At 42.4% G+C, this 12,802-nt stretch overlaps 1 protein-coding gene across 2 annotated transcripts in view; it reads right to left on the bottom strand.

Annotated features, from left to right (window-relative positions):
- Positions 1-3,120: 3,120 nt before the first annotated feature.
- tet2 (tet methylcytosine dioxygenase 2) overlaps positions 3,121-12,802 on the bottom strand; it is a 177,979-nt gene continuing 168,297 nt past the window's right edge. For both annotated transcript variants that reach the window (XM_067983395.1, XM_067983396.1), the window contains one exon: positions 3,121-7,029. In XM_067983395.1, coding sequence (XP_067839496.1) covers positions 5,813-7,029 — 1,217 coding nt within the window. In that variant the 3' untranslated portion in view covers positions 3,121-5,812. The remainder of the gene's footprint in view (positions 7,030-12,802) is intronic.

Below are 12,802 nucleotides of genomic sequence, written 5' to 3'. Positions count from 1 at the left end.
TCAGTCAACTGATTCCGCATTCCTTTTGTCACAATGTAAAAAAAACTGTAACAAACACATTAAAGATGGCACGCTGAGGGGAATTGCTGGCTTATTTTTGTTCCCAGCTTTCTACATAGTTGTGTCTGAAAAGGTAGGAAGGAAGTGTATAAGAGAACCAAATTTAATGCTTTTAGTGCAGTTGGAATTCTGAGATTGTCCTTGTGACAGAATTCAAATTGTAAAGTCTATTTAGTGTCTATTTATGTAATGTGGCTGATCACTGTAAATTTGATTGCTGCATGCTGAGAAGTGGTCTGTGTTTCTTTTCTGACTTGTTTCCTTCCTGGGTACACATCGCTACCTGGTATGCAAAATGTCACTTCAAAGGCATTATTCCTATGTAAAAAATATTTTGAATGTAAAGCAAAGAGAAATCGCTTAACACAGACTGGTGGTTTAGTTGTGAAATCAATTCATTTTAAGGCAAAGCGCTCGACAACTGCAAGGGGGCAGAGAGCTGGGGCTCTCATTGAGGTTAGATCAAATATCTTTTGATTTTCTGCATCCGAGTTCTGAACTTCAAAGGGTTTGATAGGCATGTCCCAGGCAGTTCTTCTGGGTTCATCGATTATGGAGATAATCACCTAAAGACTCTGTGATGGTTAAGTGAAACCTCATGGGATTAGTTTTATGTCGGGGATAGGTTAGAGGTGTGGGACTAGCTGGATTGCTCTTGCATAGAGCCGACACGGACTCGATGGGTCGAATGGCCACCTTCCATCTATAACCTTTCTATGGTTCTATGTTACAGACATTGCTCCAGGTTTATTAATAAGAAAGTTAGCAAAGCGTCATGTCTTTTTTTTGGCACCCAAGAAGGTGCAATTAAACATTCTGTAATCAAGTGAAATTGCTGAATTGATTTTCTGCTGACTATTTTTTACTTTAAAAAAATTGATTCATAGCTTTTAGCCTAAGTCATATGGTCCACTACTGTGTTTATTCCTCTGCTATTTGAGGATTAGAGGAAGATGAGGTGGGGAGTGTGAGACTTGTGGCAGTGCAGTGAACTCTTACAGGAAGGCTTTCTGTTTGCCCCATAAATGATTGCAACCTTACCTGATATTGTGCATTTACAGTCAGGTCTGTAAAGAAAGAAAGAACTTGCATTTATATAGCGCCTTTCACGACCTAAGGACATTCCAAAACACTTTACAGCCAATGAAGTTCTTTTGAAGTGTAGTCACTGTTGTAATGTAGGAACCATTTTGCGCACATCAAGGTCCCTTAAAACAGCAATGTGATAATGACCAGATTATCTTTTTTTAGATAAATAATGGCCAGGACACCGGGGTGAACTCCCTCAGCCTTCTTCGAATTAGTTTCAATGGATTTTTTACATCCACCTGTAAGGGCAGACGGGGCCTCGGTTTAACATCTATTCTGAAAGGTGGCACCTCTGACAGTACAGCACTCCCTCAGTCCTGCACTGGAATGTCAGCCTAGATTTTGTGCTCAAATCTCTGGAGTGGGACTTGAACCCACAACCTTCTGACTCAGAGGTGAGAGTGCTACCAGAGCCAAGGCTGACACTTGTAGGGAGCGAGGGCTTCCTTACGGGAGTAGTCTTTGGGCTGAGCATGAGGAAAATATGAAATTAAAGTCTAACATATAGCTGCCCTTATTCTATATTAGCACACATTAAGAAAGAAGAATGATCTTGCATTTATGTAGCACCTTTCACATCCTCAAGATGTTCTCAGCCAATTATGTGGAGATGCCGGTGATGGACTGGGGTGGACAAATGTAAGGACTTGCACAACACCAGGTTATAGTCCAACAGTTTTATTTTAAATCACAAGCTTTCGGAGCTTACCTCCTTCGTCAGGTGAGTGGAGCTTACCTCCTTCACTCACCTGACGAAGGAGGTAAGCTCCGAAAGCTTGTGATTTAAAATAAAACTGTTGGACTATAACCTGGTGTTGTGCAAGTCCTTACACTCAGCCAATTAAGTATTTTTGAGGTGTAGTTACTGTTGTTATGTAGACAAAAGTAGCAGCCAATTTTTTCACAGCAAAGCTCACAAACAGCAAATGAGATAAATGACTAGTTAGTTTGTTTTGGTGGTGCTGGTTGAGCGATAAATTTTGGGCAGGACAGCGGGAGAGCTCTCCGATCTTCTTCAAATTGTGTCGTGGATCTTGAACAGGCAGACGAGATCTAACATCTCGTCCGAAAGACGGCACCTCTGATAGTGCGGTACTCCCTCAGTACTGCACTGGAGTATAAGCCTGGATTATGTGCTCATGTCTCTGGAGTGGGGCTTGAACCCACAACCTTCTGACTCCGAGGTGACGGTCAAGTTATAGATGTATTTATAGGTCAGAAAATTCATGCAAAACTCTACTGCCCGTATCCTATCCTGCATTAAGTTCCTTTCATCCTGTCCTCGCTGATCTACATTGTTTCCCAGTCCCTCAACGTCTCAAATTTAAAATTCTTATCCTCGTGTTTAAATCAGTCTATGGCCTCACCCTTCCTATCTCTGTAACCTTCTCAAGCACTACAACTCCCCATCCCTGATCTCTCCGTTCCTCTGACTTTGGCCCCATCGCATCTTCTCCTCCCTTCGCCCTTTTGCCCTATCATTGGTAGCTATGCCTTCAGATGCCTAAGCCCTACTCTCTGTAATTTCCTCACAAAATGATCCATCTCCCTCACCTCCTTTAAGACCCTCCCTAAAACCTACCTTCGACCAAGCTTTTAGTCGCCTCTTCCTAATATCCTCTTCCTTGGCTCAGTGTCCATTTTTTTCCCTTAGCACTGTGGGACGTATTTCTACATTAAGGACGTTATACAAATACAAATTGTTGTAGAAATTCTTTGAGAATGTAATATTTTAGTTAAAGTGAATAACTGATGTTGAGTTTCTTGACTGCTCTTTGTGGTCATCCACAATCAAAGTATTGGAAATAATAACACATTATAGGAATTTGATTCTTCACAAATGGTGCTTAAGTACCAGGTGTGGACTTCAATATTATGACTAAACTAGTGTTTCCCACGTGTATTTGCTACGGCATTTTAGTAACCTGGAACAGTTACTTCTGCAAAAGAAACACACAACTTGAATATGTCTGCATTAAATAAATATAAATTTTATTAAAAACACCCACATCTCAGCATTATCAGGAATGATATAATAAACAGCTTTCAAATAACTTTCCGCTTTTAGTACATTACTTACAGTATTTATAACCAGCCTCATTTATCTTTTTTCAACATACCCAATTTATCAGTAAAGAGCAAAGCTAAAGTAAAATACAGAACACAACGCATACGAAATGCACACCAAAACTGATTTTTAGTGTCAAATTCAGCTAAGTAACCTACACTTGAGTATACGTTAACCTCTAGCTCGAGAAGTGAACAATATATACTGCTGTGCGTCAATCAAGCTGAAATTAAATTCAAGTAATGTCAACACCACTCTGAAGCATCTTCAAGTATGGCTAGCATCAACCCAATACCCTATACGTGCACTTTACTTCTGACAGACATGTTGCTACTGAAGCTGGGCCCTGTACAACAAGTGGCACAAGTTCATTCATTCATATGAGATACCGATCCCCCCCGCACCCCCCCCCCCCACCCCGTGAAAATAACAAACTTCTCATTTCTTTTCTTTTTTTTCCCTTTTATCAGCTCAGTGCATACATCATCCAAAATTCTTAAAGAAAAAAGAACTATTACGTACTTTCCCGCTTAGAATTAAAAACAAAGCTCATTTTAGAAGCATCAAGTACATGTATCCCACTATACATGTAAAATCCAAATAGGGATTAAACAAAGTGAAGGTATCCCTGAAAATAAAATAAAAACAAAAGGGTGATATTAAAACACAGGTGATGTATTGGCATAAGGAGAATATAAGAGTTGTAATATCCCTGATCTTCTTGTAGAACAAAAGCTTGAGTTTCAAGTTATCGAGTATCAAAATGAAAAAAAATGCATGTTTATGTCATAAAGACTATTTTAAATTAAACAATGATGGTGTACAAAACACTACTGACTACTGATTCATCATTTTCCTATTGCCCAGTACAAGAGCTGAGGTATATGACAAGTAGGAACATCTCCAACCCCCTTTACACTTCCTAAACTCACATTTTAACTGTAGCAGATTGAGTAGCACCATTCTGAAAAAAAAGCTTAAAAAAAAGTATTAGGAAAATATTACAGTACTAAAATAGTAAAAGCATTAAGTAAAAAAAAAAGAAAATTCTGTTTACAAATTAATTTACTGTACACCGTTTTTAAAATCTTTTTTTGTTTTTTTTTGTATTTTTATATTTACAAATTAATGATTTAAACATTACCACAGCAAGCCAGCTGCCTGATTTCTCCATTTGGATACAACTAACCCTGTTTTCATCTTCCCTGGCATGTTATCAGTTCTCTCTCTTAAAGTCACTGCTTACATTGTAACTGTAAAAAACATTAACATCTCATCGCAAATCAAATCTATTGAGTGAATATATAATTCATTTATAAATGTTTTAATTGGTCTAGGATAACCATAGTATTATTGTCTAAAACATGCTGTGTGATAAGTGTTAATATGAAAGCCTAGGATCTAAAACTGCACAATCACTTTAGTGATTTAGTATGGACTGTTATATTTTAATGTAACAAATATAGCTGCATATTGTATGCGAGCACCGAAATCAGTGTTTTATGTAAAGTTGTTTTAAGGTTTCCCCTTGTGTCCAGTAAATCCCAAACTGTAAGGTAATCAATGACACTTAAAAAGTATACATAGCCTATCATCTGACTTATGGCTAGGATATTATGAAGTACTTTGACAGGTTTTTTTTTACAGTAAATCTCTTAATGCCTTGGTACCCTATCACCCTTCAAGTTGTCAAAGCTTAAAATATTCAAAGTGCTTTTTGAACACCAAAATCTTACAAAATATTCTGTAAAATTAATTTTGAGGATCCTTACTACAGAATCAAAATTCGCCGACCCTCCAAAGTACTTTACTACATTTTAAATGTAGGCATTTTTTTACACAGCTGTAGCTTTAAGTTAAAAGGCCTCTACACTATGAGAGGAAACCTCAGCATCAATTGAGAAATTTTAATTATTATGAAACCATTTAAATGGCATTGAGATTTACATCAAAGATGTTAAAAGTCCTCTAAATATAGCACCATGACCTTCAAACTTTTCATAGCACCATGATCTTCAAACTTTTCAGTGTTTTTTTCTCCTGACTAGTCAATTAAAATCGGTTCTAGCTGTTTGAGGTGACTGCTATCTGCAAACAATATATAGAGAAAGCCAAAACAAACTGCTAAGAGTTTGATATCCATTTTTTGTATCAAAAACTACATGTTGGAAATGTGTAGTTTTTAAATGTTGCCCTGGTAACAGTATGAATACTCAGCACCAGAGGATTAACTTCTCTTCCTGCCCTGCTTCCAAGGAATAGGCTCATTAATGACATAAGAGGTCACTTGTGTCTGGCATAAATATTTAGATTAAATTAATTTACAGAAAGACTCTGCATGTATCTATATTCCAGAATGATGTTCTGAAACAACACTTTTTGCATAGGACACTTCTCGGCTTGGTCCTTACTGTGAGCACTCTTTGAAAATTGAGCTGGGATACAAGGTAAATGTTTTGTAGGCTGTCTCCATTTGCTGGTGTGTTGCTCTTTATGCCAGTGCTCCATCAAACACTGTTTTTCCCCCATTGGGTATAGCACAGCTGCCTTGCCAAATGCTAGACAGAATATGAGGTAACCCGTGTGAGTATGAAGCTATATCCATCGATTGTAAGGCCCTGTAACCCGTGTGAAGGCATATGGGAACGCTGTAGTTACTGAGTTTGTTGTGAAAGTCATAGTCCTTTGTGCAAGAGTCTTCATAAAACGTATCTGTGGTGGTTCTATGGGTTCATGTAATTCTGGGACCTCTCGTTTTGCTTTTTTGCTATAAGATTTGGTAGGCACATAATCCACACCAAGTCTCTCTGCCTCTTCTTCTCTTTCTCTAGCTTTATCAGCCATCTTGGCCTCCCACAGTGCTAATCCATGTTTTGGCTCATTCATACTCTTGTGTTGGTAAAATACAAGAGATATCCTTGTTGGGTGATTTCTGTTGGGGTTTTTCAATGGGGTTGTTGCATGTAGTTCACGTTTTGCACATTCAATAAGAATGGACCCATGGCACGGTGCCACTGCGACCCCTCCGATTTCTTTGTCTCGGAAGTTATGTTCACTGTCTGACCAGACCTCCTGAGGCTCTTCTGGAACAGGTACATCATTCTGTGAAGGCATATGAGAGGTGTTTTCTGGAACTCTGAGATTGACTGTTGCAGCTACCCCTCCTTGCGAAGTATTAGCCACGTCATAACTAATTGATGGAGGAAGTCTCGAAATACCATTAGCTCCAAGCATATTAAGTTCATTTTCTTTATTTTCTATCTGGAAAGAATTAGCAGGACGATGATCATTGGCTCGGTACGGGCTTGTGTATGAAGAGTATTGGCTGCCATGAGCTACTGCCGAATGATCCAAACTCTGATGACTCAAATTGGACACTGATTTAGAAGCAGGTTCCATAAGCTGAGTCTCAACTTGAGGGGAAGAATCATAATGAGGATAAGCCCTCATTTGTTGGATGTTTGGCATTCTGTTATCAATCTGGCAGCCGTTGTAGCCATTAACTGGCATGCCATAGTCACCATAGTTACAAAATCTGCCCATACACATTTGATTATTGCCATACCTGTAAGAATTTGAAAACTGCTGGTAGAGAGTCTGAATTGGTGGCAGGGTAAGTTTGTTCATTGGAACCTGATAACGGTACATGTCCATATGGTGTGCAAGTGAGGGATAGTAAGACCCCATATAATGGTGATAGTTGTCTATAGGCGTGCTTCCATTACATTGGTAACCTGGGTAAGTGCTTGGTGGGGCTGATTGGTAGAAACTGGGCATTGGATGTTGTTGAATAGCTGGAGGAATGACATGACCTACAGTCAAAACAAAACAATGAAAAAAGTTTAAAATACCAGGCATTTCTATTCAGTTGTTGGTTTAGATCAATGGGCTAACACATGTTATTCAACAGCAGTAGGTAACAGGCTCCTAATGAACTCATGAGGAAGATTTTCATAATCTGCTAACATCTTTCTTATTCACAAGCATTATTTAATCCTATTCTACAGTTCAACTTTTCAGGAAATATCTCACCCATCATACAAAGCTGTTTGTAGCAGTGTAGACTATATATGCAAGAAACTAAACACTGTACAATTCAATACAACATGGCCTTTTGAAACAGCCAGACTTTAAGAGGCTATGGAATAAAAGAAGGCCGTTTGTCCATTAAGCCCATTTATTCCACAAGCCATGTGCAGTCTACCCTATTATGGACTGTACCCACTTATTTAATATTTAACCTTCTGCGATACATATTCCCTGACCCTGAAAGGCAATCAGGCAAACTCTGCAATAGCTATCCAACCCCACAGCTCAATTATTCAGCCTTAGCTAGCTACTCTCCATAGGTTGGCAATACCCTCCAGCCCCAGCAGTTCAAAAGCCTTCATTTGCTGTAGAATATTTTATTACTTCTGTCAGTACTGCCCTTATAACCTTCAATAGATTATTGCTCCCAATCAGATAGTTATTCAGTCCTTTGTTGATGTATTTAATCAACTTACTGTCAACTGCTTTTATAGTCTGTACGATCCATAATTCCACTACTTTGAGAAAAAAGAATTTGTAAACTCCCTTGGGATTTGTCAAGTTTGAAACTTTCTTCCAGTCTGTGTCATAGCTGAAGACAAATGGGGTAATTTTCACCTTCACTGCCGGGCAGTATGCTGGAAGAGCAGATCATCTGCCTGTTACAGAACCCGCCTCATTATCGCATCCATTGATTTAAATGGAAATGAAAATCGGGTGGGTTCTATGATGGGCGGACAATCACTCGACCAGTTTACTGAAGATGAAAATCACCCCCATAGTCTTTTATGCCCATGAGGATCTTAAAGACCAGGGGCTCGATGTTACCAGGGCTGCGGGTTCGCGGCGGGGGTCAATTGGGCGCGTGGGTAACGGCCCGGTGAAATCAGTCTGCCCCGCGCGCGATCGCAGCCTAATTGGATCCACTTACCTGGTCTTTCGGGTTCCCCACTGCTGATCTGCGCGTTGGGCGGGCTGCGCATGCGCAGTAAGGTCTGTCAGCTGGAGGAGCTCTATTTAAAGGGGCAGTCCTCCACTGACAGATGCTACAACAAATAGCAAAAATTACAGCATGGAGCAGCCCAGGGGGAAGGCTGCTCCCAGTTTAATGATGCCTCACTCCAGGTATCATTAGATGGGGTGAGGAGGAGGGGGAGGACAGAGATCTTCTCCCCCGGCGGGCGGGAGGAAGCGGCCTGCCTCTGCCACCAGGAAGGCCTGGCTCGAGGTGGCAGAGGAGGTCACCTGCACCACCAACATATCGCCCACCTGCATACAGTGCAGGAGACGCTGCAATGACCTAAGTAGGTCAGCCAAAGTGAGTACACTTACTCATTCCCCTACACTCCATCTGCCACATCACTGCCCCCACCCCACATCTCCTTCTGCACTGCCAACACTACTCTGTCACATCACCCCTCATACCCACTCAAAGCTCATCCTCATCTTACCTGCACTTACTCACCTCGCCAGTACTCATCCCACCACTACCACTCAACCCAATCCTCATACAATCTCATGGCTCTATCTCATACTCACCCTCTCGTGCATCTCTTTCACAGTCAGCCTCACTCAACCTGCCACTACCTGTGCTGCAGCCACAGGGCATGCATCACATATGTGCAGTCGGCAGCGTAAGGCAAACGTGTCGTGAGCATGAAGGGGATGCACAAGGGTGTTTGAGGGTTTGTCATGGTTTTTACTTATATTTAATTTCTGACCAACTCACATTACATATTATATTGGCACCACTACTGCCACGTCTTTGCGAATCTTGTCTGGTTTGTGCAATAATGCCCTTTCCTGAGGATCACAATGAAGGCCCACAACTGTTGACACCCATTGTGTCACTGCAGAGTGGGTGTAGGTGTATTTTCAGGGCTCTTTTGTGCAGACGACTGAGAGACGTCGACGATGTCCCCGGTGGCACCCTGGAAGGATGCGGAGGAGAAGTTGTTGAGGGCAGTGGTGACTTTGACAGCGACAGGTAAGAAGATGGTACTCGGGCCAGCCGGGAGCAGCTCGGCATGAAGGAGGCTGCAGATGTCCACGACTACATGTCGAGTGACTCTGAGCCTCTGTGTGCACTGCTGCTCAGAGAGGTCCAGGAAGCTGAGCCTCAGTCTGTGGACCCTGTGGTGAGGGTAGTGCCCTCCGCGACGCATCTCTCTCTGCGGTTGCCCTCCCTCCTGCTGTGCAGATGGATGTGTCACAGCACTGTGTTGTGGAGCTCCACGTGTCAGAGGTGGATGGCGTGGCCAGCGAGGCTGGTGATGCTGTTCGCCCTCTGAGGAGGTCATGACTGCAGCTACGGCAGCCCCCATCCGAAAGATGTACATCTGAGGGGGTCCGCAAGGTTGGTACATGTCTCTGGACCCCGGGGTAAGTGTGCAAGTTGGTGAAATTTCTTGTCAGGAGGAGGGTGGTGGAGGCCAAACTTTGTCCCAAGTGACAGAGTGGCCTCCTGAAATGAGTGAGGGTCCCCCCCACCACCCGTCAAATGGACCTTTGCAGCTGCCACAGGCTGACAGCTGCAACACGTCCATTTCAACTGGGAGTGTTTCCCCCAGTATGGGAAACAGTCCCAGTTGTCTGTAAAATGCCACCCCTCCTCACATACTCCCTTAATCAGGTCTGTTAATGACCTGAAATAGCTAGATAAATACTCTCAAATGGCACCCCGCCGGCTTTAATTGCCTGCGGGAGTCCCACATGCGGGGGCTGCGCCCGCACGTCGGCGCGTCTGTGGGGAACCCGGAAGTGGGCGGGTTGGAGCCGGGCTCCCGACCCACTCCGGGATTCCCTGATTTTCGGAGCCCCCCCCCCCCGCTCCCGCCAGGAACGCACCCGATAGCGGGTGCTAAAATGAAGCCCCAGGGCTATGTTACCCCATCCGATTTTCTTCTGGTCAATGAAAACAAATTCAGCTCAGTACATTTCACCTCATAATTTACAGCCTTGAGACCTTAAGGAGGGTAATTGTAACCTAACCCTCTCGGCGGGAACAGAGCGGCTTCACAGAGCAGTGGATGCCCGTTTTACACCCCACCCAATTTTAGGCTCCATTGATGTCAAAAGGAAGTGTAAAACAGGCATCCAACCTGAACCCAGCCCGTTCTTACTGGGTGAGTTAGGTTAAAACTATCCACATTGTATCTCTTCGCTCAATCCTTTCCACTATTTTCTAAAGCATTGTTTATTAAATATAGCAGAATTCTTTCATACAAAGTAGGTCAGGATGTAAAAAAAAAGTTTCATATAAATTGGTCAACAACAGGAAGAGCTTTATCTGTAATCTACGCACTTGTATTAGCTACAGTGTACAGGATAGTAAAAAAAGGGACCATGACATGAAAGAAAGATTATATTAAGAAATATCCTGACAGCATACATTGCTACTACATTGCAGTATTTTAATGATGCAATAGGAATGGAAAAAATCTCACTGTGCAGTGGTTGTGCCCCTCTGAGACTGGCATTGGACCTCTTTTGTTGAATACTGTGGGAGGAGCTGTGTTCTGAATCTATAACTGACGTGGGAATATTTAATATGAAAAGTGGAAAAATGTTCCACTTCCCACTCTTGTGGCCTTGCTGATAAGAGATGGCCAATTTAGAGCTAAATTATGGATGGTCCGTGCAGTGGATTTACTACCAACTGTTCAGAGATTGAAAGGGCTTGAGCACGTTATTACCAGCTGACAGTTCTCAGCAGATCCTAGAAATGGAAGAACAGTTTGCTAACCTGTTGCACCTTTGATTTCCCTTTATTGGCAGTTCAATAAGGAAGATGCAGAACTTTATGGTGAGTGTCATTGGCAGATACCTGCCTTCACATTATGCCTCCTCATACTAAGGCTACTGTAATTGTGAGCTTGTGTTTTTTCCTGTATTTAGGCGATCACAGTTGGTCAGAACAAAAGGAGCCCGCCACTCAGCACCATGGATAGCTTCCTGACTGGGTGAAAAACTTCCTATGTACAAAGTCTCTGTTTAAATCGTAATATAAAGTGGAGTTGTGCTGGTGACAATATTATGGAAGTCAGGTTTAAAGATGTTGGAACAAAAAATACTTTACCCTGGGGATTATTGGCCCCGATATTTATGGGGCGGCAGGGAGGGACCAAGGGAGCGCGGTGGTAGGGGGGAAACCTGGAAATCCCGGGGACGTGGAGGTCCTGCCAAATTTAACTGCAGGACTTCATTATCATCTTTTATTCCGTTTCCTGTCCAGGCAACCAGTCAGATTGACAAGCTGGCTGGCTGCTGGGTGGGAAAGCCAGTGGTAGAAGGCCGCAGCCAGGAGTCATTGTGGATGTTCCCCGACAATCGGAAAAGATCAGGGCATGATGGGGGGTGGTCAGAGCACAGCAATCGGGAGGGAGGGAGCAAAGATCGGGACTTTGGGGGATGTTGGGGGGGGGGTGCTCAGACCCTGGCCTTTCATGACCTTTTTTATAAATTGGCATTTGGGGTAATTTTGACTTTGTGCGATAGTGTAAAATAGGCGAATTGGCAGCCCGTTTTACATCTTTTCTGGTTTTTACTTCTGTTGACTTCAATAGAATTAAAAATCGGGAGAGATGTAAAACAGGCTGCTGATTTGCTTTACCTGTTTTACACTATCGCACAAAATCAAAATGACCCCCATTGTGTTTGTCCATCTCCAATCTTTGGACATTATTATTGTTTCCAATTAGTACCTAAAAATGCTTGCCAGGAAGTGTTTGATTATCTCAATTAACCCCTGGTAAACTGAAGTCATCCATAACAATTACATTTGACCCCTCACACACTCCCCTTAGTTGAGTATAGAGTTTCAGGTCTCATCTGTCTTCTTGCTCCGGTACCTATAACGAACCCCAATAACTTTTTCCCCTTAATGTCACTTACCTTGATCCACAAGGTTTCCACTTTGCACCAGAGCCAGATTTCTCTCTCTCGTATTATCATCGTGTCTTTCTCACATAAAAAGCCAGTCCCTCCCAATTTACCTTTTCTACCCCTACGGAGCAATTTATATCCATGTAAATTCATCTGCATTTTACATACCTATAAGATCATAGCCTCCTTCAACAGCATAAACCTCAAGATTTCCAATTCGTAGGGGAATTTTGTTCTTAATGAGTATGGGTTTATATCTTCACTTGACATTAGTTACTAATTGCACCTCAAACCCAAGCATGAATCTACCATCCGGGAGCATACACATGAAATATATTCTATTACCAATTCTAAATAACCACAGTGTTAACCAGCCATAGGAAGAGTGGCTGGGTAGTTCCAGTGGTAGAGGAATGGGCTCCCGTTCAGAAGACCTGGATTTGAATTCCAGGATGATTTGATATTGGAGTTTGGCTCTCCTCCTCAGGAGTAGCTCACTGGTTCTTGTCTGACTTTCTGGACAGTGTGCCTCATGATGTCAGGGTGCTTCCTCATGAGGTAAAGGAGGAACAGTCAGGAACCCTATTGTGCTACTCTAAATGCGCCTCCTTTCACTAGTTTAAATCTATGTACCTTTCGCCTACTCTTGCAATTTCATTTAAAGTAATATTC

Source organism: Heptranchias perlo, chromosome 4, assembly GCF_035084215.1.
Source record: "Heptranchias perlo isolate sHepPer1 chromosome 4, sHepPer1.hap1, whole genome shotgun sequence".
Lineage (NCBI taxonomy): Eukaryota > Metazoa > Chordata > Chondrichthyes > Hexanchiformes > Hexanchidae > Heptranchias > Heptranchias perlo.
This window is presented reverse-complemented; position numbering and strand designations above follow the sequence as displayed.